Source organism: Salvia miltiorrhiza, chromosome 7 (genome assembly GCF_028751815.1).
Source record: "Salvia miltiorrhiza cultivar Shanhuang (shh) chromosome 7, IMPLAD_Smil_shh, whole genome shotgun sequence".
Classification (NCBI taxonomy): Eukaryota; Viridiplantae; Streptophyta; class Magnoliopsida; order Lamiales; family Lamiaceae; genus Salvia; species Salvia miltiorrhiza.
Window position 1 is genome coordinate 33378716 of NC_080393.1, and position 26787 is coordinate 33405502.

The 26787-nt window shown below is 38.0% G+C and overlaps 2 protein-coding genes across 2 annotated transcripts; one reads left to right on the top strand and one right to left on the bottom strand.

Annotated features, from left to right (window-relative positions):
* Nucleotides 1-5218: 5218 nt before the first annotated feature.
* LOC130996075 (ankyrin repeat-containing protein At2g01680-like) lies at nucleotides 5219-10676 on the top strand. The gene is made up of 3 exons (XM_057921591.1): nucleotides 5219-5882; nucleotides 6766-7175; nucleotides 9675-10676. The coding sequence occupies exons 1-3, from the start codon at nucleotides 5594-5596 to the stop codon at nucleotides 10539-10541; spliced, it is 1566 nt and encodes a 521-aa protein (XP_057777574.1). The 5' UTR covers nucleotides 5219-5593; the 3' UTR covers nucleotides 10542-10676.
* A 369-nt stretch (nucleotides 10677-11045) lies between these two features.
* Nucleotides 11046-20499, bottom strand: LOC130996069 (protein VAC14 homolog). The gene is made up of 20 exons (XM_057921583.1): nucleotides 19952-20499; nucleotides 19711-19824; nucleotides 19500-19565; nucleotides 18621-18710; nucleotides 18432-18551; nucleotides 18301-18329; nucleotides 18055-18197; nucleotides 17872-17966; nucleotides 16816-16902; nucleotides 16587-16694; nucleotides 16362-16453; nucleotides 16087-16168; nucleotides 15068-15133; nucleotides 14097-14212; nucleotides 13817-13937; nucleotides 13506-13667; nucleotides 13253-13381; nucleotides 12786-12854; nucleotides 11718-12005; nucleotides 11046-11518 (listed from the first exon to the last, which is right to left on the bottom strand). The coding sequence occupies exons 1-20, from the start codon at nucleotides 20039-20041 to the stop codon at nucleotides 11411-11413; spliced, it is 2175 nt and encodes a 724-aa protein (XP_057777566.1). The 5' UTR covers nucleotides 20042-20499; the 3' UTR covers nucleotides 11046-11410.
* Nucleotides 20500-26787: the final 6288 nt, after the last annotated feature.

Here is a 26787-nt window from a genome sequence, read left to right on the forward strand (position 1 = left end):
GCACAAATTGAGTTGTCACAGTCTCAACCTGTTTATCTGCACAAGTAAACTTAAACAAAGATCAAATATAACAAGGGGTAAGGTTTACGGTTAGGTCATAACTGTTGTCAATATTTATTTCGGTCATATGCATACTGATGATCCGTCCATGATCCATATAGACTCAAGGCGTGGCCCAAAGACATTGGATCATTTCAAGAGATCATACTTCACACTTAGGATGGTTGAGTCCATTGCGATCACTTGGTCCGAAGGTCACACAATCCTCGGTCACAAGGCAGTGCTTCACTCCTCCTTAGATAGTAGTCATACCCGTTACTCACCAAGTATGACCCTCACCAACCTTCTCTCCCGAGGTCCCTAACTCTGCACTTTGAGTGACACATGCCTCCTATACACAACCATTTTCGGCTTGTCAGCCGACCAGTCATATACATGCTACGGCGCAGTAGTTACCTTCCTAGTTTGATAACCATGGCTTTATGCCTCGTCACAGTTGATGGGTAGTGTCTAGAGAAGCCCAAGACTGAGGAAGGACAGTGTATCCCATCAATCCTTTCCTCACCTTCCGGATCTACAACACCTTTTGTTGACGTTGCTCAGCTACTCGGTCGTGGGTATACCGGTTGTCATGCCCTGGTATGCCATGGCCTTTGCTTAACATGGACAGCGTTTTACCGAACGGAGATCACATGTTGGGCCTCGACTGTCCATGGCTTGGCACAGATCCGTCTGGAACCACGATACTCAACCGAAAGAACAAATGCCTCACGAATGTTTACATATTGACAACAATTATTTCCACCCCTTAAACCTCACCAAGGGAACTACTCACACATAATGGAAAACATAAATGCGAAATAGAATGAACACATGAATGAAAGGGAATTTAAAATACTTAATATAAAAATACCTAAGGCAACAACCTTGGCTTTGTTCGTCACAACGGAATTGAAATACGAAAATCAACTAAATCATTTGGTGCGAAAAATGTAAAAGAACTGAAAATAAATTATTTCTTGGTGAACTAACTAAAATCTAAGTCTAGAAGAGCACTAAAAATTCGTTTATAAGTTGTGAAAACTAAATGTAAAACTCCTAAAACTGCTGTCAAACTCCCCTCTGCTAGCCACAAATGCTGAGGTTTATATAGCAGTTCGGTAGTAGTCAAACCCTAACCGGTAGACCAAATCTGGCAGATTATTTCCTTCCATATTTAGCTTGATCCTTGATTTGATTTGATAGATAATGGATCTCCAGCGGATTTGGGGTTGATTCCACACTCTTCCAGATCCTTCCATTGCTAGAATTCGCCAGAATCTTCCGGGCAATCTCCTCCACACGTCTTTCCATATATAGCTCCAATTGCTGACTGCTGTTGACGGGCATGGTCATACTAGCTTCTTTCTACAGTTGGCCTCATACCATGTGGTACACTTTGAACGTTCCCGCGCCTCGAATGGTTCTGAGGGGTACTTCGCTGAGCTCTCTTCCTGGTTCATATATAGTCCATCTCTGCTGACTGCGACTGCTGTGATGGCCTTACCAACTGCTTCCTTCGATTAGCCTCACACCAGATGGTACACTTCGGAGATTCTCGCGCCTCGAATGGTTCTGAGGGGTACTTCGCCGAGCTCTCTTCCTGGTAAGTTTCACTTCTTGAAGCTTGAATAGTTTTGTTCCGGTAATGCCCATTCTGACCATATTTCGTGCATATGCCCTTTTCCGAGCTTCCTCCTCCCCGCCCGCTGGGCGCTCGGTGTTGAGCCTGAGCGCGGGAATGTGTCCGCGAGCGCGGGCGTGTTGCTAGGCGCGGTCGCTGGGTACTGTGCGGGCACGCCCAGCGAGCTCGGGCACGAGTGAAGCTCGACAGCTGATTCTTCCATCATTTCTCCAAAAATTCTCTTAAGTTAAACACATATCACAAATACTCACAATCTCATAAAATATGAATCCAAACTACATCCAAAAATCCCCCAATATACTAACAATTAAGCATAAAATAATGATGTTTTCCCACTTTAGGTGGTGTTGGGTGGTGGTGAGGTCTCATCTGCGTGCAGGTTTTATAATTGATTTTATTCAAATACCCTTGTAATTTCAAAAAAAAAATATTATTAAATTTTGTCTGAGTTTCTATGAACTTAATAAGTGGTTCAATTTTGCCACAAGTTTATCATGAGCTGACATGGCGCCTACATGACATTCAATTAAACAACGTTTCCATTCCATTAAAATTAAAATCATTTACCCTAAACCTTAACTAAGCATTTTCTTTCACTGCATCATTTTCTGTCGGTGGAAATAAAGTGATGGATCTATGAACTATATACATATTTTAAATTGAATATATGTGTTGCATTTGTCAACGAGCTAAGGCTCGGTTTGTGGTATTGTTGCTACTCAGGGAAAGAGTAAAGTTGGTGACGACAGCATGGAGTGAGGTGTCGTTGTTGTTCGACTAGAAATAAGAGGTGGTCGGCGGCGGCTTCACTGCATCCATCTGATTTAGTAATAAAGGAATATGAAGGCGGCAACAGTAGTCACTGGGACGACGACGACCTAGTGGTTTTGTGTCGTCCGATTGAGGAAATTAAAATGCGGCATGGGGACGGCAGTGGCCTTGTTGCTGGACGTCCAACTAGATACGAAGGAAGAAAGGGATGGGGAGAGTTGTTGGTGTTGATGCGGTGTGTGGAGACAGTGCAGCGGTGGCTAGGGTAATTGTTACGGCTACTGCCGTTGATTGAAGAGGATGGAGACAGCGGTAGATTCGAAAAGGGGAAAAGCTAGGGCTCGATTAGTGTAGGTTATGTCAGAGGTATTTAAGAGCATATGAGAGAGAGATAGAGAAAGAGATGGGATAATATCTAAACGACATCGTTTTATTAATCATTCGACAATTCCATGTCATATTTCTGACAACTTAAAATATTGTTATGTCAACTTCTCATTTGGGGATTTATAAAAATTATGACAAAATTGAACCACCTATTAAGTTGATGGAAGTTAGACAAAATTTAAAATTCATAAAAAAAAAAAAAACTTCATCCGTCTACGAAAGAACTTCCTTGGAGGGAGTGACACGAGTTTTAAGAAAAATACTATTGGGTGTATTGAGAGTGGAGCAAATGTTGTTGAGTGTATTGAGAATGATGAAAAAGTGTTTTAATTAATATTGAGAGTGATGAAAAGATGAAAAATAAGTAGTGGGATATAGTCCAAAAATAGGTAAGAAGTTCTTTTTGTGGACGTCACAAAAAGAAAAAGTAGTTCTTTCGTGGGCGGAGAGAGTAGAAATGATTCAAAATTCATGAATTTTAATGTAATTAATCATGTTCTTTAAAGAGTATTATACTAACAAGAATGCTTAAAATGAATTGTAGTACCAAGAAAATGTCTGATCTTAATCTTCAAACTACATATCTCAAGGTTTTCTTAAATAAATAAACAAAAAAACTAGGGTAAAGGTGCAGATTAGTTCCTAAAGTAGACCCCCCTAGAGCGTTTAGCCCCCCACACTCGACTTTGGTGCAAATACTTCCCTTATAGTACATGAAAAATATGCAAATTACCCCACCTACTAACGGACCATTGACGCCGTTTACTTAAATTTTTTTTTTTTTTTGAAATGGGTCTCTCTCTCTCTCTCTCACACACACACACACACGTCAGTTCACACCCCCACCCCAAACCGCCCCAGCAGACCCTTCCCCCTGCCCTTGTTAATCTCCCCGCCGGCAGACCCTTCTCGACTGAAGGTCCATGCTGCCGACTGCCGCCTGTCATCAAACCGAAGACGTCTTCGAGTTCAGCGACGACGACGACGTATCGCTAGCGTCTTCGGATGATGAACAGGAAGGAGAGGAAGATCACCCGACGGCGACGAATCGAGGTCAGCACCGCGTTGATGAAGATTTCTGCGTCCAGGATTCAATTCTCAGCTTTAAAAGCCAATCGCAGAGCAGTTAATTGAGGCAGCGCTGGCGTTGGAGCAACAGCGGCGGTGTTTGGTCGAAATGTGCTTGAAGTACCTTCTTCATCAATTTCCCGTAGACCGTCCTCCGTTGCCCTTTCCCACTCACCCTCCTCTGCCGTTGATGGCCAACAACAGTCGCCGCCGCTTGATGGAATTTCCACCGTTGCAATTCGTTGAAGTGTGTGTGTGTGTGTGTGTGAGAGAGAGAGAGAGAGAGACCCATTTCAAAAAAATAAGGGAAAAGGTGCAGATTGGCCCCCGAAGTAATAGCCCCTATAGCGTATAACCCCTCTTACTCACTGTGTGTGCAACTAAACCCCTGAACTCCGAGAAAAGGGTACAAATTCCCTCCTCTGACCTAACGCCGTTAAGTGTCCGTTAACGTTTAGGTTTAATTGCACCCTCTACTTCAGGGGTGGATCTGCACCTTAATTTTTTTTTTTTTTTAATTTACAAATATTAAATTAACCAAAAATAAAATCATAATTATTATCTTGAGTTTTAATAATTATTCAAAAATAAATAAATAAAATTTAAATATATATATTATATAGATAAATATATACACAATTAATATCATAAGATAAGCCTAAAAGGTTAAGGTGTTGGAGGAGATGCTATTGTGCAGGGCGGTGAAGAAGTTGGTGGCGTTGCTGCATGTAAGCGGTGGGCAGTCGACAACCAAGAGATTGGGCGCGTGCGAGCTGACAAGGTGCAAGTCAAAATCGATGAGTACGGGGGCGGTTAAGTTGATGCCGGAGGTGGGTTGCTGAAATTATAAAATAAAAATAAAAATTAAGGTGTAGATCCACCCCTGAAGTAGAGGGTGCAATTAAACCCAAACGTTAACGAACACTTAACGACGTTAGGTCAGAGGGGGGAATTTGCACCCTTTTCTCGGAATTCAGGGTTTTAATTGCACACATAGTGAGTAAGAGGGGTTATACGCTATATGGGTTACTACTTCGGGGGCCAATCTGCACATTTTTTCAAAAAATAAAAATAAAAAAATTAAGTAAATGGCGTCAAAGGTCCGTTAGTAGGTGGGGTTATTTGCATATTTTTCATGTACTATGGGAAAGATATTTGAGTGTGGGGGGCTAAACACTTTAGGGGTCTACTTTATAGACTAATCACACATTTACCCAAAAAACTAATTATCTCATTTATGATTTTTACAGAAATTCCGTACCGTGTGACTCCTTTTTTTTTCGCGAAGACCAAGACCCTTTGTGTTTGTAACTTTGCATAAAGGAGAGGAAAAGAAAAAATATTTTTAGAAAGAAAAGAAAAAAGAAAAAGAAAAAGAAAAAAAAGAGCCACTAAGATTGCAGTTTGCCCACATGATCAATCACTACAACTCATAGCCGAGTATCTGATGCTCTTCTTTTTTCACCGGCGACTCTTTTTCTCTCACTTCTACAAACATCCACTCCTTCTCTCTCTACCATCTCCTTCACACACAGTGGGGAGCATTTTCAACGCGACTTCATCATCATCTCCCATGTTTTCAGCGGACTATTTCCAAAACCGCAGAAAAATATAAAAACTTAAAAAAAAATATTGAATCTTTACCACTTTTTTTCCTCTTGCTGAACTGACACAGCATCAAACATGGACTCCAAGTCCCTGCGATTCATAACCCACCAATCATTCTTCTCCGCCGTCCGATGCAATGATCTCGAATCGCTCAAGAACCTCATCCAAAATGATGGGTCTGATCCATCTTCGTTGATGGCCCTTCAAAACGACGAGAATGAAACTGCCCTGTACATAGCCGCAGAGAATAATTTCCTCGAGACCTTCGTCTACTTGCTCAGTTTCTGCGATTTGGAGACCGTTAAGATAAGGGCGAAGTCGGATATGAATGCCTTCCACGTCGCAGCAGCTAAGGGCCACTTGGGTATTTTCTTTGCCCCCTTTTTTACTTTTATTTAGTGTTTCTTTGATTGATTGTGTTTTTTAAGCTTTTGTGCTAGACTGATTAATTGGTGTATGAATTTTGATTTGCTGATTCATTTTCAACTTCATTTGGTATGATTTCTTGTTATTATTGTTTCTGGTGATCGGGAATCTGTGCACTGTCATGAAATTGGGATATTAGTTAATTGTTGAATGGAGCTTGATTATAGAAAAATTGCTTACTCTGTGTACTGTGTATTAAGGGTTCTGCTTGGTTAGAAAAAGGTAACATAAAAATAGATGTCTCGGTGTTTAAAAATCTCTTGAAACTTATTACATGGAAATTGAGTTTAACGGGGAAGATCAAATGAGCGAGGTTGATTGATGGTAGGGCATCATATCCAAACAGATGAACATGTCACACTTATTGTGCCTACGTTAGTATTGTTGCATTGGAGGAAGCTTCTTGCAGTGCAATTACTTTCTTTGGTAATGACCATTTCCCAACAATTTTTAGTTTTTTACCTATCTTGTACAGTATGAGGGTTTGAGGTGGCAGTCTTTCTTTAGAATGCATTTATCTTTAGGATGCATCAAGGCATCATCAATATAGTCCAACTGAAGTGTTATTGCTTCCATTTTGTGGGATGGATAAATATTAAATAGGGGCAAGGTAGCAATAGATGGCAGCAGAGAAACCCACACTAATAATTTTTTATTAGAGTTGCAAAGAAGATATAAAGATTGGTTTCTTAACAGTTTATTTTACATTAATGCTGAGACCATACTCTTGTAGTTGCTTATCCAATTCGTGAGAGAGTTTTTGTGCATCTGTAATTTTTTCATCTTGTCAGTGAGCTAATGATCCTGTTTTTTACTTTCAGGAATTGTGAAGGAATTTCTTAGCCACTGGCCTGAGCTTTGTAGAGTTTGCAACTCTTCGAACACAAGCCCTCTCTACACAGCTGCTACACAGAATCATCTAGATGTAGTCAATGCCATATTAGATGCAGACGTGAGCACAATAAGGATTGTAAGGAAAAATGGTAAAACAGCATTGCATACGACAGCAAGATATGGCCAATTGAGTATTGTAAAAGCACTTATTGAAAGGGATCCGGGAATTATATCCATCAAGGACAAGAAGTGCCAAACTGCTCTGCATATGGCTGCAAAAGGTCAGAATACTGCTGTGATTGAAGAACTACTAGAAGGTGATATTTCAGTCTTAAATGAACGTGACAAGAAGGGGAGTACTGCTGTGCATATAGCTACGCGGAAAAGCCGCTCTCAGGTATATATATTTTCTTAGTAACTAAAAGTTAACTCTTCTACTTTGTGCATTTTCTCTTTTACTATACTACGTGTTCACTCAAATTCCATCTCTGCACTCATCCAAGACAAGCATTGCTGCACGACGAACATAGGTATTATGAACAGGTATTTTGCAGCATTGTTGCACAACAATATAGTTTCCTCAGTAAAAAAAATAGGAGCACATGTGTAGGCTAATTCAGTTGCAGGGAGATTGAGTTTTCTATTGTCTTACAGCCATTAGGATGAATTATTAAGTTGGAAGAAATGTTTAGCTTTAATAGTTCTTTAGGCACAATCATGATACCTTGAATGTATATTAGTTTGTCTCTAGCGTATAACTGTTATATTTAGGTAACAATTATAGCTGTGTTAGCACATCTTCGTTTCTGGACTTCTATCAGAGATTCTACGAGCTATTTATAATAGGTTTAGTTGGCTACATGTAAAGATCAATATAATTCTTGAATGATACAGTTCTTAGCAGCATCTGTATAGGACGGAAGGGACCATAATCAAGAAATCAATGCTTCATCTATATGCAACAACACGGGCAGCCATAATTTGAACATTCACCCTGCTAGGGCTTGCAATTTTAAAATTGCCAATTTGCTAGACTTGTAGCTGATGTGGTAGCTCATTGATAGAGTGAAGGGATTGAGATAAGTAGATAAGAAGATAACTGAAAGAAATAAATTGAAATAAATACTAAACAAGGAAAACAGAGAGCAACCCTCCACTTGCGAGGCCTGCAGCGAGAACGCTGTCCCGAACTCCTCTTGTGAGGCCTACAGCAGATGCTGTCCAGAATAATACTGCAGCGATAATCCTAACCCTAAATCACTATTAACTTATTTAAAGACCTACAGAAACTTGAGGCCCAAGAATTATCTTGGAGCCCACACAAAAGCCTGGCCCATTACTTTATTCTAGCCCTAAATAACTTAAAGCCTAAATAACTAAATAAATTAAAGAAACAATATACTAATTAACTATAACTAAATAATGATCTGTACCAATTCCTCCGCTCTTCAAAACAGCCTGTCCTCAAGGCTGTAAGCACTTCAAAAGACATCCCAAATCTGCCCTGTCTTCAAGCTATTTTGATTAGGAAATTCATATTCCCCTTGATGCACCGTGATCCCTGGAGAGGCTTTATATATTCTGCCTAAGTTTATCGTAGTGAGAAACTCCTTAGTCAATTGACTCAATTCCTTCCAATCTCGATGAGCAAAGCTGGGTGAATCCTTGTTGGCGCAAGAGTCTTTGTGGAGAGGGAATCAACCCTTGTAGAGAGGGGAGCAACCCTTGAAAGAGATGAAGTTCTTGTAGGGAGCGACGCAGCAAGTATATTTGAAGGGGCAGAAGCCACCACGACCCCTGTCTCTATAAGAGAAGTAGGTGTCGTCATGGAAACAAGAGGCAAAGGCGGCGGCATCGTCAGGGAAACAGGAGGCTGAGGCGGCAGACTTGTTTCTGAAACAGGAGGTGGAGGTGGGGGAGTCATAATGGTAACAGGATGTGGAGGCGGTGGAGTCATCACAGAAACAGGACGTGGATGCGGTGGAGTTATCACATAAACAGGAGGTGGATGCGGCGTGGCTGATTTGACACTATCTTGGCTACATGGAATGAAAGAGGGCTTCATTTTTCTTGATCGAATTGCCAGCAACTCCTCAATGCGATTGAGTTTCTCCATTATTCGCTCAAATGTTGTTAAGCTCGAGTCAACAGACTTAACACCCTTCTCTATCGTCTTCTCCATCATCTTTTTTCTTATAGAGTGAAGAGATTGAGATAAGTAGATAAGAAGAGAACTGAAAGAAATAAATTGAAATAAATACTGAACAAGGAAAACAGAGAATAACCCTCCTCTTGGGAGGCCTACAGCGAGAACGCTGTCCCGAACTCCTCTTGCCAGGCCTACAGCTAACTAACATTCACATCTCCTTGTTTAGCACCTACTTCTGCTTCATTCTCTTAGTTTAACATGTACTCCTTCTAGCCCACTCGAAATGTCTTATTTCTTTTTGGGCGCAGGTATTAAGGTGTAGGTGATTTAGGCATAAAGTGAGTTGTTTATAATATAGTTGTAACCTTTTGGGGGGTATTTCTGTCAAATCAAATAAGAGAGAATGTAGAAAGTAGCTTTTTTGTGACATATTGCGTAATTTATGAGTTATGTTGGGGGTGTTTGTTATGTTTTGGCCTGTTGGGTGACTCAATGGAATGAGACATCTCAAATGAGATGGCCCAAATTAGAAAGTAGGACATCTCAAATGGGATGGAGGGAATTTTTGTTCGTATTGGGACAATTTATAATATTACAAACTGAAGTGAATGTTTGTGCGCGTGTTTGAGTATGCAGAAAGATTTCTAGTTTTTCCCTTTTAACTTTATAAATCAGTGAAATATGCTACCAATTCTTATTTCTGTTTTGCTGTATTCTGACCACACTACTATATTGCCTCATTTTCAGATAGTTACACTTTTACTAGTGTACAGATCCATTGATGTGAATGCCATAAACAATGATCGCGAAACTGCAATGGACATAGCGGACAAACTCCAGTATGGAGTTCCTGCTCTTGAAATCATGGAAGCCCTGACTGAGGCTGGTGGCAAGCACGCGAGGCATATTGGGAAAGTTGACGAAGCAATGGAACTCAAGAGGACAGTGAGCGACATCAAGCACGAAGTCCAGTCCCAGCTCATCCAAAACGAGAAAACGCAGAGACGAGTTTCTGGCATCGCCAAAGAACTCAAAAAGATTCACAGAGAAGCTGTCCAGAACACCATAAACTCTGTGACCGTTGTAGCTGTTCTAGTCGCCTCCATTGCTTTCCTCGCATTGTTCAACTTGCCCGGCCAGTACTGGACAGACGGGGCAGAAGCTGGGACGGCCAGTATCCATGATACGGTTGCATTCCGTATGTTCTGCCTTCTTGATGCCACAGCTCTCTTCATATCGCTGTCTGTGGTTGTCGTGCAGATCACGTTGGTCGCCTGGGATACAAATGCTCAGAAGCAGGTCGTCTCCGTGGTGAACAAGATGATGTGGGCTGCGTGCATCAGCACGTGTGGCGCCTTCTTGTCGATATCGTTTGTGGTGGTGGGAACGAAGAGCTCGTGGATGGCTATAACCATAACTGTGTTAGGAGTCCCCATTCTTGTTGGCACTCTCATGAGTCTCTGCTACTTCGTCTTCAGACAGCATTTCGGGAACGATTCTCAGAGACGAATCAGACGACCAAGTGGAAGTAAGTCGTTTTCGTGGTCCTACTCTGCGAATATATCTGATTTGGACGACTACGAATCTGATGAGAACAAGATTTATGCATTGTAAGCTTCCATCCAAATTTGTATGTATATATTAATGCTATGAGCGTCAAGTAGATGTATATTGAGAAAACTCTTACAAGGAAAAATTCACCTAACGTCTACATCAATCATCAAGTGTGTTGGAACAGTTTATGTAGTATATTTTTGTGTCACGTTTTGCCCATCTTGATTTCTCAAATTAAAATGTGAATTCATCGAAAATGATAACGCTATGAAAATGCTTACAAAGCTCGGTCTTTTAAAAAATAAATGCAAGTGGAGTTCATAAAAAAAGTAAAAAACCATCAAAATTGTGGTAATAAATAACTACCATTAACCCCACTATCATAAGAATAATCAACTATTCAATAATCTTTTAAATCAACATATAAAATCTACAGTTGGAGGCACTGACAAAGATAGTGAAACAAGGAAGAATAACATGAGAACCTGCTGTTGAATTAAAACTTATTGCAAGAAAAACGAGAAAAGAAAACCTAAAATCCTGAAGAGCACAGGCGCAGACGAGGGCCAAAAAGTGTACTTATTATACAGTTGTGGCAGATGAATTATGACTCAAAAGACAGAATATGAAACAAACTCAATAATAATAATAATCCTAATAATCTATCTGGCCCCACATGGTTTTCATTAAAAACAACAGAACCACATGGGTATATCTGTCACTTGAGAAAAAAAGGAAAAGAAAGAAAGAATAGCTTGGCAATATCCAAGCGTTGCTAAAAAAAACCCCAATGCCCACCACCCTTATGGTTTCAATTAAAGAAGCTACCGGAATATACAATTTACAATTTCTGCTGCTGGATATCTCTCTCTCTGCTCCAACACCCAAACCCACTGTATAATATAACCTTTCATAACACAGTGAAACGATTAAAGTTGTAACTGCCCGGGACTTCTACGGGAAGCAGTCCTCGAAGGAGGTCTGCTCGTATCTGGCGCTGCCAATGCACGGTTTGCTTCTTCCGGTCTTTGTATGTCCTGTTAATGTAGTCATCCCATAATTATGAGTTGCATACAACGAGACATGATGGCTACTTGCATTATCAACATGGGTAAGGTCCGACTGCAAGAATCTCGAATCTCAACTTAAAACTTAAGTTACTATAGTTCCAAATTAGGTGCATCTTAACATCTTCACCCAAACATAATGCTGTGAAGGAAGTAGAGAATGACAAACCTTTGAGGATGAAGCACTGCAACGAATTTGCGACTGTGTCTTAGAATGTGCACGATGCTGCTCCTGGACTCGAGTAAAATCCTTCAGCACCGAGATGAAGTTTATCCCATTATGAGCATTCCTTGTATCAACACTCACGTCACCGTCCTCTGCAATTTGTGATCCATCAACATGATTAACTTCAGTAAAAGCATTCCCTGGTGAACGTCGCTTGAATTGTTCACCGCTGAACGAATATGGAGGTACAGTTTTTAATCGGGTCCGGAGAATCTTGAATGCTACACTTTGCTGGATCAATGGATAAAGCAAAACTAATGAGAAAGCAGTACATAGTGTTTGTAGTGAGCAAAATAATAAGTCTACAGTAACTAACATCAATGAGCTTTTTCTTTTAAACTGATGCTTGTACCCACAAAACATAGAACATTATAGAACGCTTTTTCTTTCCATCAGCGCGTGGTAGTATTCTATCTAAAACACCATGCTCAGGCTACAAAAGTACAAAAAAATTTGCAGCTAAAACCAGTTCTAAAATGCTTTCAGAGACTTGTTTACCACCCTCAAAATATGTATATATATATATATACACACACACTAAGGTACTACCTATTGGAAGGGTACTATATGATCCCTCCTACATATATATGTGTGCATGTGTGTGGAAGGAACTTCTAAATTAAATAGAATGTGTCCTCGGAGTTGCTTAATAAAATAAACAAATGAGCGGATCAATGAAATTAATTGTCATGTAATATTACCAATCTGGTTGAACAGTTGGAACATCTCACTGGAAACTAGGTGCGGGAGATGGGACATTTTTTTTTTTAAAATATCAAATCATTAAAACACTAACTAGACATTGTAACAAGCAAACAAGAGCTCAATCTGATGGTAAAAGAAAAAAGAATTTTTACTAAAAGAAGATATCATCATGGCTCATGCATGCATGCATGGTTTTCCTGGACTAGTAGGATTCAACATCATCTATGCATCTACAATAATCAGTATCTGTGCTTATTTTTCGCAACAATGTGACCACTAACAGTGGTCAATGCTTCAACCAAGTACCTGAGGTAGGAGCATTAGGAGACCATACAATGCTTTCAACAACCATATATATCTTCCTGGTTCAAGAAGCTGCAACAAGAAAACAAGATCTCAATCTGATGGTAAAAAATAGAATTTTAACTGAAAGAATATATCTCATCCTGCATGCTAAAGCTGCTTGCATAGTTTTATTGGATTAGTAGGATTCAACATCATCTATGCATTTACAATTCTACATGAGCAATAACATTACATTTTTAAGCATGATAGTAATGCAACTTCTGCAGAAATTAGATTCTGGCTCAAGTTGAGTATGTTTTCACAAGCCTGTTCCGGCTATTCACTCAAGTGAATATCTCAACTGTTAGTCACATTCCTATATATTTCCCACTCAAAAAAACTGAATTTTACATGGTAACAAGCACCAATAGATCATATTTAAGAATGTCTGTTGACTTCTCATAGAACAGACGTTCAATTAAACTTACCTGAAGCCTTAGATATGCAAAAGTAGGAGTCTCAAGAAGGTGGATCAATTTATCCAATTGGACTAAAAACTTGACATTAATATCTTCCTCAACCAATGCTTGAATGACAGTACTTGCATGATGATAGGTCTGTACAATGATACCAAAAAGGATGCACACACAGAAAGAACCATTAGTAAAGGAAAGGGTGTGAAGGGGATTTCGGGCAAGGACAAGATGATAGTATAACCAACCACCAAGCATAGGCTCTCACCTGAGCTAATAGGCAAAGGCTTATAATAGCCATTGGTGAATGGCACCATGAAGCATATAAAGAAAGGAACAAGTCTTTTGCAGCATCGTCAAACAAGGTTTTTTTCAGGAGGTTGCGAAGGTTAGCCAACTCAGATGAAGTGAGCAAAATCAAATTCAAAGCCTGAAAGAGAAGCAAAAATGGAAAAATAAATCCACAGAATGTGCCACCAATTAGCTACCCATGGATAGTTAAAAGAAACGGATCAGACAATAAGACAAATACTCCATAGGTGGACTAGATGCACAATGTACAGAACAAAGAGATGATACCTGAACCATAATAGATGCAAAATCCAATTCAGGTTCTCCTTGAAGTATAGTGGAAAGCTTCCTATAAACTCTTTCTGCATCTAAAAGCACACATAATCTACGGATGATCAAAGCACCCCGTCTGCACAACAAAAAAGATAAAGACTTATTCCATTACACAAACTATCACAAAAATATACTTCAGCACTTACCAACCCAAAAGAAAAGGAAGAATAACAAGGATGGGGAAAGCAGCAAGGGGAAAATTGCACGCACACGCACACAAAGCTAAAGGACTCACTTCTCCAACAGAGAGTTATCGTCCCGAAAATTTTGGACTAAATAAACAATGAGTTGGTGAAAATGCTTCTCGTCTTCGGCAATGCGTGCATGGACCTCAAGCACCAAAAGCACTACCTAAAGAGGAAGCAGTCAAATCATGCAATCTCACAACTTCCTTAATAATGAAATAACCTTTTTAGCAATTATAAAGTCGTATCTGAAAGACAAACCATAATAAATTGAAAAGAACACACATATAAGATCAGACTCATTCAAGTACCATGAAGCAGTAGTGGTTAAAGTTTCATTCAAAATAACTTCAGCAAGGGCTTCACTTTAGTTCTCTCATCTTAAATTATGTAAACGTGGTTTCAATCACCACACAAGTGTTTTTTATTCAGCCTTTCAACAATAAGTTAACTGTATTAATCAAAAAAAAAAAACAATAAGGTAACTGAATTCTTGAAAGACCAACTGACTTTATTATTGGATTCCAAAAGCCTACAAAAGTTGCAACCTTATTTTGCCTCTCATAATAGGATGCATTTTCTTTTTCAAAAGCTACAAAAAGTTGCAACCTTAAGATTTAGATGGACCCTGAACTGAATGAAGGCACAAAATCCTTCAATATTTCAGATGCAGTGGCTATTACACTAAAACAGTGAATTTGGCTATAAAAGAAACTAGTATTGTAAGTTTAAATATCCATTCCAAACAGTTTCTATTTATCTCAAGGAATGAGATCTGCTCACGCCTCATCTTTAAATGAGAAGAATGACAACAGCCAGTTTAGAAACTACAAAATTACAATCCATCTTACTATGTTCATGCAAGAAAAATCGTGAACTTAGTGTTCAGCTAAGACTAAAGTAATAAGCCCTAAATTTTACTTGTAAAGTTGTAATTTATTAATAGTTCTGGATAAGCTTGGTCAGTCAAAGACAGTAACAAGGGCATTTAAGAAATAATTACAGGAGTGCAAGAAGATACCTCATCAGAAGGATCTGAAAGTGCCTTTAAAAGAGTTTCAAAAACATCACTCAGGAATGATAAGACCTGCTCGAAAAAGAAGAGAAGAACGATATTCATGAAGCCCAAACATCCAGTCACTAAAATTCAATAGGAAAAGAACATGGATAAAATCATACACTGCAAGGTAAAAGGAAAACTAGTTTGAAAAGAATGCATTCAACTTATTCATGTACTGTGTTCAACCCTTAAAACTTTTTAAATATAATGATTATAAAGAACAATCCTCGAAAAGAAATAAAAGATAACTTGGTTGTGAGATACAAATAACAGTGTGTATCTAAGATACAAAAATTTCCCAGGCTCAAACCTCTAGAACTACTTCTTGAGAGGTTAAGCATTTTACAGAGCTTTCTTCCTCTTCCTGTGGCTGTGATGGTTGGGTCATCAATACCAACACCCATAAACCACATCCCAAGATTAACTACCTTTTCCCCAACTAAAACCCTCGAAGCTAAAATCCACCTCAAAGACAGCAATTAGGGGGAAAGATTGTTTATTAGTTAAACCCATTAATAGTGCAAACCCCAAGCTCCCAAGGTACTAGAAGCCATTGCTTACACAAGAAACATCCCTAGTAATGAAAATAGAGTTAAACGATGTAGCAAGCAATGAAGCACAGCCAGAAACTCTAAACTGCGGTAAACATATAAGAAATGACATAAAATTTAGAAAAAGCATGATCAGATTACATACTCCGAGTTGAACAATGCAACAAATGTAGATATAGCTAAATGTAATCAATGATTCAATCGCTCTTACTAAAGGTAATCTGAATGACCATTTTTTCCAATATGCTATGCTAGCTCCAAGATAATTTTGCCCTAATGGCAAACCATCTAGTACACTTGGAAACAAAGACACATTGAATTGTATGCAAGTGTTGACTGCGTCAATAAATTCTACAACAATTTCATCCATGATATATAACATAATCAAATGAACAAACCAATGAGTATTGATGGAAGATCAATGATTACCCCTTCCCGATGTCTATTTAATAGGGTTGATATCCAATGCAGTGCTTCAATTCGTGTAGCCTCCCATTCACTAGACAGATGCCTGATAAACATGGCAAAAAGTAACATTTACTTTTCCACATATCCAGTGTGAAACATTGCAGATAACAGCACACTTCAAGGTAAAAGTAAATCATTGCACCATTATTTTCAATTCTCACATGTTCTGAGGTGCGTCAGTCTACCTGGCTACATGAATCGATGTAACATTAAGTTCAAGCCAATGAGATAATTACCTCCTAGCTACGAAAAGGATGGCTCCTACATCAAATCCTACACCTGGAGCAGCTTGGATCCCTCGAAGTTCTTCGTTTGTTTCACGAGCAACCTGAAAGTCAAAAGAAACCTATAAGCCTATTGAAGCATAAAAAATGGATCAGGAGAGGCAAGTAAGACTGGAATTGATAAAGTCAAGGATAAGAAAGCTAAACAAGCATTGACCATTCCAATCAGGAACTTACAACTCTAATCTTTTCTTCCTTATCCGATATGCATGGTAAGATCGCACCAAGAATATCAGCATAATGAGGAACAAGTTGGTCTCCACCAAGCTTTACAAACTCATTAATCTGCATAATAGAATAAGCAGAATTCATTTGGACTAGTCCAGAAAGAACAGCATAATATTTACTTTATCCATTCACCAGAAAGCAGTGAATGCTGGGAATCATGTGCATGAATACACTTTACCCATGTAATAGCAGTCAGTCGAGTAAATTCATCAGGTGAAGCTGCCCTCTGTACCAGTATCTCAGCCATGCGGCCATAATCTACAGACTTCAAAATGGGCACTGCTTAAGTCAGAAAATTGACATGAACTTCATCCAAACAATAGACAATGAAATCAATAATGCTTGGAAAAACCAAAATCTAGCATGGGAATCATAAGCTTTCAGATCCAGAAACAAAACTGATATCTTCTAGTTTTGCTTATTAGTCCATATCTTTTACAGATTCTTAGTCTTCCACTAAAGTTTCAATGTCATAGTTTGGTTTGGTAGTTTGAATCAGATGCTCAACTTCTTTGGGGAGGCCATCTCCATGATAAAGTAATTTTTTTTTAATGATTCTACTGTTTTGTTGTCTTAGGAGCTCTAATGACTATAATCACAATAACTTATATCTTAGATTGTGATACCTGCAGCAACCTACTGATAGATATGTTAGAAAGCCATCAGATACTAAAAATTTTCATCTCAATTCCGATGATTCTTTTGTAAAATATCAATTAACTTACTAAGAGTTTATCATACATCAACTAGGCATCAGAATTGCATATTAAAAGTTGCCATAATTCTCTGGGTCAAATTTTCTGTATTTTGAATCTTTAGGGTAAGACTCCAAAAGAAATTATAAGAGAAAGAGAAAACTGTAGAAATTGTTTGCCTCATAAGGAGATTATAAGTCATTATGGAAGCTAGTTTCACTTTCTAAAGCTGTTGTACAGCAATTAGACATGTTGGTTCAAATAATCCAGATAACGAAGCAGCTAAAGTCAACTAATTATTCAGTAGAAACAGTAAATTATCCCCACAGCTGATGCATTGCAAGTTCAGAGCCGAGTGCACAACTTACTGGTGAATCCAACATATAGGTCAAATAAAAGGTTCACTTCCATGACCTCACTGATGCAGTAGTTTTCAGCACCCATATTTGGAAAATACTATTCCTTGTGGTAAGAAATCTACTTTGTATCAACACATACGAGCACAGATTGTGCAAGATCAAAAGTAGCATAAATCTTACTGGAGAGTTCTTGATTTCTTGAAGAAACTCAGAAAGTGCTGAATCAGCTTGTTGCCTTATTTCATGGCTGGAATCACTCAGCATGTTAAATAAGCCTACAATTCCATAATCAATAATTAATATGTCAAATATAACAGCAACAAGAACAATAGACCAAATAAAACTCAGACCTAGGACACCTACCATCAAGAAAATCTGGAAGGAAACCCAGCATGTCTATATCAGGAACACTATCTAGAACAGTAATCCAGCCAACTAAAAATTGACGGACATAAGGGTTCAAGACATTCATTCGTTCTCTCAACAAAGGTATAAATTCTTCGATGCTGTATCATGTCAAATAAGCATTAGTGCCGAGTAGAATAAATTGCCAACTACAAAATTGATTACAGAAACAGATAAGGAAACATAAATAAGTAAATGACAGACCTAAATTGATCACTCTCAGTGACTATGTCCTGCATTCAAACAAAGCCAAAACCAAAGGAACAAGGATTACTCTTTGAAGCTTTCAACTAATATATTAAGATCTTCCATTTAAAGAAAAATGAAATCTACACCTTCACAAGTCTATCTAAAAGATGAGCAGCACTCTGTACATTGGCATCTGAATCTGCTGAGAGCTTACACAGCGCATCAAATATCTGATTGAAGAACACGATAAAATCGCCTCTGACAACCTGCAAATTACCATAATGAATCCCAAATACATAAATGGATAGGAGTATAGCAGAGATCCTTTTACCCACCTTTGCAATGTTATACAGAGCTTCACAGGCATAATAACGAACTCTGCTATCTTGATCGGCAAAGGAATTCAAGACTGGTGGAACAATTTGCTTTGACCCCAAAAGAGAGATGAATGAATCAAATACAAAGTTTACTGGGACAACCCAAGAAATTGTACCGATAATAAATTGGAAGTAAACTACAGGCAGGAAGTGCATAAATAGCTCTACATAAATGATACAGCAAACAATTGCAGAAATATGCATAGTGTTTCCTCTTAGAAAATGTTCACACCAAGTTCTAACAAATAACAAACAATATGCATACAGAATTACAAAAGAACTGATCAAACGGTTCCTCACAGTACTTTTCGAAGTCTTCTAAAGATGCAATGTAGCTTATACCACTGTCAAAGAATTCTTAACTCCTTTCTCTTAGGCCAGCATCATGCAAACTTCAAACATAATCCTCTAATAGATACAAGGACACGTGTGCTTCCTTTTCCCACGGTCAACATCACATAATAAGACCAACCACGTTTTGTAATAATTAATCCATCACATCATCATGCCAAAATCATAACCCTGTTACCCAAAGAGCAATAACTAAAAGTTCAACTAGGCAATGGTGCAGGTAGTGTCAGCCCCACTACGGCCAGGCGGCCAGCTAATGCATTATGTTAAGAGTGTTATTTATTTACCATGAACTCTCTCAGGATATACATCAAACCATAAATCTTCTATTTACCATTTACCAATTAATAACTCTCTATGTCACCAGTTTGAAGAAATATCAGGAAAAATATGGAGTTTTTGATCAACACTTTGTACGCAACATTATAACACATATCCACAAGATAAAAGAAAGAAAGAAAGAAAAAATCAAGGTGGTACTCTTACATCAAGATGTTGTGCAGCTTCTGAAGTCAAACCCACTGTTGCTGCTGCCAATCCTATCAAACCTCCCTAAACCCGAAAAGAACAGGCAAACACCACAATGAAGTAAAAAAGAATTCTCCACTAGGAGGACGAATTATATCAATCCGGAACTCTCAGATACTTCAATAAGTAGATATGCATAGACTAAATCAATCAAACCTAAAAAACATACTTTACGATGATTTGCCTGGGGCGAGTAGGTATATTCATTGGTGAGCAAATTGATCACTGCAGTGATCTTATCGTGATCACCAGCCATCGCTAATTGTTTCACTATCCCTTCCACCTAGATCCAACAAAACCCACAAAGAGAAAAAACAAAACAAAAGAAACAGAACGATATAAACGCCAAAGCCCACAAAACAAATTCCTAAAAGAGCAAGTAAAATTATATGCATATGCAATTTGTGCACCTCAAGAGCAGCATTCTTCCGCTTCTCGTAGAGCTTATCGGAGAGATTACGGAGAACAGCTGCTGGAACCACAGATAGTGCATCCGCCATTGAAAAACCCGCTGAATAAAAGCAAAATTATCTAATTTTCATCACAATCAGATGTAAAGTAAGTGGGTAGTTATACGTAGAATCGAAATATTGATAGATTCGGGCGATCAAGAGCGAGAGCAGATCTAGTCACGGAGTACGCAAAATTAGGGGGGAAAATCTGCAAGAGGGAGGAGAACGCTGATAGAGTTGAAATTTTTGGGAGAAACTCTTTTCCAATTTCTTTACTAATTTCGGTTTTTTCGAATTAGGGTTCTTTTGTTTTGTTTTAGTACTCTTTTGGACAGCATCGTGGAATTGACGAAGGGGTTTGTGTGTCTTCGACTTCGGACAGCTCATGGGATTGGTCTGAATGCGGAAATTACTGAAACAACCCTCTATTGTTTCTCTCTGTCTGCCCAAAATGCAAAGAAAAGTAAACAGAGAAACTTTTCATTTGTAGAGTCACGGTCTTTTTTTGGACAATTTCATACACAGATGGTGTTTTTCTTCTTATACTTTTCTTATTCTTTATCAATCAAACCAAACAATAAAAGTGTTTCTGTATTTATCTTTCCAAAATTTTCATTAATTTCGCTTAGTCCCTCCGTCCAGACTATTTTAAGACTCTTTTTTTTTTGCACGAAAATTAAAAAAGTAGTGTTTGTTTTGTGTAAATAAAAAAATAAAAAGGTGAATAAAGAATAAACTTTTGACAAATAAAAAAATGTCTCAATATAAGTGGAACGCCCAAAAAGGAAAGTGTCTCAAGATAGGTGTGACAAAGAGAGTATTTTCTATATAACAAATCATTTACATTGTTATTTTCTATGATAAATATTATATTAAACCATAAATTATATTCGTTTTATCAAAAAAATCCTAAATTATTTCTAAAAGCTCAAACTATTAAGTTTACATAAAACATGTACATCATTCATTTTCCGGTCCTCAGAATCATGACGTGGCTCGCCGGATGCCACCATATAATATATTTTATTTTTTTATGACATGGATAAAACGATGTCGTTTTATGCCATATCATATAAAAAAGTATCCACACTGCACTTCCATTTCCCTCCCCTCACCTTGCACACTGACGAGATTCAACATTGTCATATGTGACTTTCTCCTCCCCGTCTCCAACTACACGAAATTTAAAATTTGATTCTACACATTCATGGCCAAAGCTTCAAGGACCAATCGTGCAGTGCAGTAAGCAATAGCTTGAATCGTCACCATTGGATTCACACCTAGCGCAGTCATAAACACATTGGAATCTGCAACATATAATCGTTCCACCTCCCATGTCTCCCTCGTGGGCCCCACAGTTGACTTGCTCGGGTTCGCCCTCATCCTATAGTTCCTCATCTGGTGAGCCGAGCATAGGTGCTCACCAGCTTCTTCAATGGCCTCACGCTTTCCTTCTTCACAAATATCTCCACCTTCTTCGCACTTGCCCCCTTCACCTTCAGCACCTGGTGCAAATTCGTCTTCAATTTCAGTGTCGGTGTCAATTTCCCTTTAATTTTCGATGAGCCAAGGTTGTCGAAGTATGAGACAATCACGACGTCGGTGGCCTCAATCAGCGAGTTGTAGACTTGGCCGACGACGACGAGAAGGGTCTACTCGATTTGAAGTGAAACCCTCGAAAGTTATGGAGGGGATGAGGAAGGTGCACTCGAACCACAGGCTAAGGCAGTTGGTGAGGATTTCAAGGCGGGAGATGGTGCCGATGGTGCTGTAGCAAGTGATGTAGAGAGATAAAGATGCAATGACTTTATTCTTTTAAATGAATGGCATAAAACAACATCGTTTTGTGCCACGTCAATTAAAAAATAAAATATAAATTAAGCGGTGGCATCCAGCGAGCCACATCATGACTTTGAAGACTGAAAAGTGGACGCGGGACATTTTCTATACAAATCTAATTGACTCAACCTAGAACACCTCTAGTTTGACTTGCAATAGAACAAGGACATCCTAGTGATGGTAAGTTGACCCAGTGTCATCTCTCAAGGAAAGTCTTTAAGGGCTTCTAGTAGTATCGTAGGAAAAACAATAAAAAGAAGATTTAAACTAAAACTTGAATTTAAACTTAAACTTAACCTAGGCAAGAACTTAAATAACTTAAATTAAACCTACTTATGAAATTAAAGACTTGTAAATTAAAAACCAACTAATCTAGGCGTGAAACTAAAGTGCATAATTTAAATTGCATAATTAAAAAGAAAGCATAAACATGAACGAAAAACGTAAACATGATTAAACAAAATAAATTGAATTTAAATACGAAATACCGTAAACGTCTTGAACATGTAATTGTGTCACTCAATCACAATCCAAGAATTAAAACTAAACAAAACTGAATTGAAACTAACTAAAAAACAATAAAATTCGAAACTATGAAAGCACTAAGAAAGCAAGTAAATCCTAAGCTTCGGATGCCAACAGATCTCAAGATGGCGTCTAAAACTAGGGCAAGGGATGATTTTACAATGAAAAGCATGGCCCTATTTATAGACTTCAAATCCCTATGGATCACCATGGAAGTTGTCATGCAAAGTAGAACTCTAAAGGCAATAGAATCGTGTAAGATAAAGCAACTTCCAGCTGTGTCGCGTGCTCCGGAAATAATCTCCGCCCTAGCGGAAATCGCGGCTCTCGCCAGAGGAACGGATTTCGTCAGAGAAATGGACCTCGCCAGAGAAATGGTGATTTCTCTGGCTAATGATTCCTCTGCTCTGATATGTTGATTTCTCTGGCGAGACTTCGCTGGCTCTGATTCTGCTGACTTTGATTTCGCTGGCGCTTTCGATTCCTCTGGCATTTATGATTTCTCTGCTCTGCAGCGACAGAGCGCATTTCTCTGCTCTGACTTGGTTTCTCTGGTGATGACTTCGCTGCACTGGAGATTGACTTCGCTGCACTAGCTATTGATTTCTCTGGCCTGGCTTTTGATTTCTCCACGGGCTGCTCCTTTGACTTTACCTTGTCCGCTGCTCTGGCTCTGGGGCATTTCTCTGGCTTCCCATTTTGCTGCTCTGGCATGCGGGACTTCGCTTCTCTGTCGTGCCAGAGTATGCACAAAAACGTAATTCTTAGCCCAAACTCTCCAAAATTTGCACTCTTCATCTCGAAAACCTAAATCTCCTGCAAAGCATAAAATACACCATAAAACGCACCAATTTCCAGAAGATTTAACTTAAAATATGCACATGCAAACCCCAAAATTTAGAACAATTAAGCATAAATCACTAATACTCCCTATGTCCCACTAAAAGTGGTCTATATTCCATTTTGGGTTGTCCCACTATAAGTGGACTATTTCCATAAATAAAAAAATTTAACCTTTAAAAAAGTGTAGGCCCTACCACTTTTAACCAATTTACACTTTCTCCTTAATTCTCGTGCCGAAAAATTTTGAGCCACCTACAGTGGGACGGAGGAGTAATTCTCAATTTATTTTAATAATTATGTAGCTTACGTGATGAATTGATTGTACTATAATAATTAGTACAATATCAATTCAAATTGACATTTAATTAGTTTTAGTCAAATGGTTTTTTTATTGATGGTGAACTTAATTGATCGAACTAGATTAATAATTGAAATTATATCTGATAATATGATATTTTAATTTATCTAACGAAAATAACACGAGAAACACCTAGTTATTATCTCTCTATCCCTCATAAGTATAGATTTTTATTAATTTTTGTGTCCGTCAAAAGTATAACACTTTTTTTACGATATGGCCCCATCATCTACCTTTATATTTTACTCTTAAAAATACTCTTATCCATATAAAAAAATAAAAAAAAAATCAACTATAGCTCACACTTAGCTCAACATCAAGCACTCATTTTATATATGGTGGATCATTTATCTATTAAAAAACATTCACTAACTTTTTTATTGAAACATGTGTGGATGGAGGGAGTAGTATAAATATTACTTTTTGGGCCATTGTTTGAGCATTTTTTTCTAAAATGTCTCAACCTAAAGATAATTACAGATGATTGAATTTTTTTCTTGTTTATGTCCCGCAAAAAAAATTCAGCGATATTCCGACGGGCATCCACTTATCAATACGCGTAGACTATTTAAATCACGTGAAAATTCAATTAGAAAATAAATAACCCTTTCTCCTCTCTCTCCTCACCTTTCTCACTCATTCCTTCCATTCCTTCACCTTCAACATCCTTCAAAATCCTTCCCCTGACATGCTCAAGAATGGTGCGGTTGAGAAGCTCAATAGTGAGGCTATTGAGGGTAGCTTCGACAAAGCAGTGAGCCTCCTCACTTACATCAATGACAATGACCTCTTCACTAGATTTTACATGAAGAAGCTGTCGCGTTAATTCTTAGGAAAATTAGGAATGGGCCTTCTAATGGACTTAATTCTATTAAGTTGAACCCAACTTAAGTGTCGTATATTTTCATTTCGATTAGTGTTGTTCTTAATTACATGAATTGTATTGTTGATGCACTTGCTTGTTAAAATGAAAGACTGATTTTCGTGTTCATTTTTGTATTATAATGGTGGGTTTACTTTGATGGATAAATTTATCATGAGAAAATGGTGGATAACCAAAATTTATGCCTTTAAATGCCTCCTATTTTTTTTTTTCCATATTTTATACAAAAGAGAAGTTCACTATTTTTCCTTCCTTATCTTCATTTCAAAGATGGATAATATTATCCCTCCAAATGGAATTTGGTTATCTATCTTTTTCTTATGATAAACTTATCCATCAAAGTAAACGCACCCTTATTGTATTGTTTGTGAGATGGTGATGGATGGTAAGAATAATTGTTGTTAAAATTCAGTTTGTCCATGAATTATTTTTATAATTGTATTGTTGGTTAGAATGGTGATTGTTGTTAGTAAATTGTGTTGTTGCTTAATGATGATAAATTTGGGAATGGATTGTCGAGAACTTGATAGATTTCATTTTATTTTCATTAGTTTGTAACTTAATTATAAGATTTCATTTAATTTTGTAGATTTGAAAATCTTTGTAGCTTAAGCCATGTAAATTTGAAGGCGACAAGGTGTGAAGAGTGAAGAGAATGAATCAAACTATTTAGAAGACTTTTGAAAATTAGATTGTAAATGAATTTGTGAGTTTGCAATTGGATAATGAATTTGTATTGTTGTTTTGGGTTTTTTATTATTGTTTATCGTTGTAATGTTGGATTTTGGATCATGTTTATATGTTCAGACTGTTGAAATTTAATTATATGTAAAAAATAAAATAAAAAATGAACAAAATTTTGGTTCAGTCGGTCAAAAACTGAAAATTAGCCGGTTTGATTTTTGGCTGATTTAAAAAACAGGTTTCGATTGGTCGACCCTCTTTTTAGAGGGTTGGTCGATCGATTTGCTGAAATTCGATCGATCGATCAACCGAACCGACCGATGCACAACTCTACTTGCAGCCTTTTGTTTTTGCGCAAATTTTTATCTCACCGGATCTCTTGGTGGTGGGTAACTCTTGACGAATGAAACTCAAGTCAGATAGATTCCATTTGTCAGATAGTATCATTTATTATACGTTCGACCATTCACCGTGAATTGAACTGGTGTCTTATTTACCTGAAGAAATGGATTAAATAATGGAGACCCATGAAGAATATTGATATCATTGTTCACTCCAGCGACACCGGAGAAAGCATACTATATCCACAAATTTGATGAAGCCATCACGTAAATAACTATTGTAGGAACTCCGTTATCGCCTCGTGTGTAGTACTCTTGGTAAGCGACAGGACAACTCCTCCACTCCCAATGCATACAATTGAGGCGCCCCAACATTCTTGGGAAGCCATGTCTTTCTTCAAGTATTTGTAGCAAGCGTTGAGTATCTGCTACGTTTGGAGTCCTCAAATATTGATCACCATAAACAACAATCATACTCCTGCAAAATTTATGTAGACATTCCAACACATTACTCTCACCCATCTACATGTACTCATCAAGTGAATCACTGGGAGCCACATATGCCAATTGTCATATAGCTGCAGTGCACATTTGAAGTATCGATAGACCATTCCTACCAGTTGCATCTTGCTTCAATGTGAAATAGGGTGAGTAGTTGCTCATTGCATCAACGATCTTGACAAATAATTCTCTCCGCCAGAACCGAAGGCAAAAAAAATCTCCATCATAGATGGGTTCATCACAGAAATAATCATGAACGAGACGATCATGGCTATTTTCATGCTCCTGGTCCCTATGTTTTCTAAGACTACTTATTCTTTGTAAAGTTTTAGCCGGTGTTGTGTCTGCATCATGCATAGCAATCTTCTATCGCATAAATGGACCTGTTGCCGAATTTTGAATATATTACTTCCACATTTCATTAATTTCATGTGGATTAGGAGTATCAGACATTTTTTTGTTGTGTTTGGATGAAAAAGTAAGTAGTGGTGAATGAGATTAAAGGAAGTCTGAAGATTTTTGTGCTTCAATGAAGAATGAAACACTTGTATATACAGGCAAAACATGTATGACCGTTTAATGTAGTTGTTGTGATTTTTGGACTATAAATGTATATTTATAACTTCCTTTCATCCCGTCATAAGTACAATAAGAGTGTATCACTTCTATTTTAGGACATGACCCCACTTTCTCTTTTTAACCACAACCACTCATTTTTAAATAACTCAAAATCAATTCAACCACAACCATTCATTTGCACTCAATACATTATCTACCAATCTTTTCTTAAACTCGCGCCATCCCATATGTGATACACTCT

Coding starts and splice junctions, on each gene's coding strand:
- LOC130996069 (XM_057921583.1), bottom strand. CDS start 20,041: ATGGCGGATGCACTATCTGTGGTTCCAGCAGCTGTTCTCCGTAATCTC. Junction 19,825..19,951: donor GGAAGAATGCTGCTCTTGAG/GTGCACAAATTG, acceptor TGTTGGATCTAG/GTGGAAGGGATAGTGAAACA. Junction 11,519..11,717: donor GCAGTGCTTCATCCTCAAAG/GTTTGTCATTCT, acceptor CTACATTAACAG/GACATACAAAGACCGGAAGA.
- LOC130996075 (XM_057921591.1), top strand. CDS start 5,594: ATGGACTCCAAGTCCCTGCGATTCATAACCCACCAATCATTCTTCTCC. Junction 5,883..6,765: donor AGCAGCTAAGGGCCACTTGG/GTATTTTCTTTG, acceptor TTTTACTTTCAG/GAATTGTGAAGGAATTTCTT. Junction 7,176..9,674: donor CGCGGAAAAGCCGCTCTCAG/GTATATATATTT, acceptor CCTCATTTTCAG/ATAGTTACACTTTTACTAGT.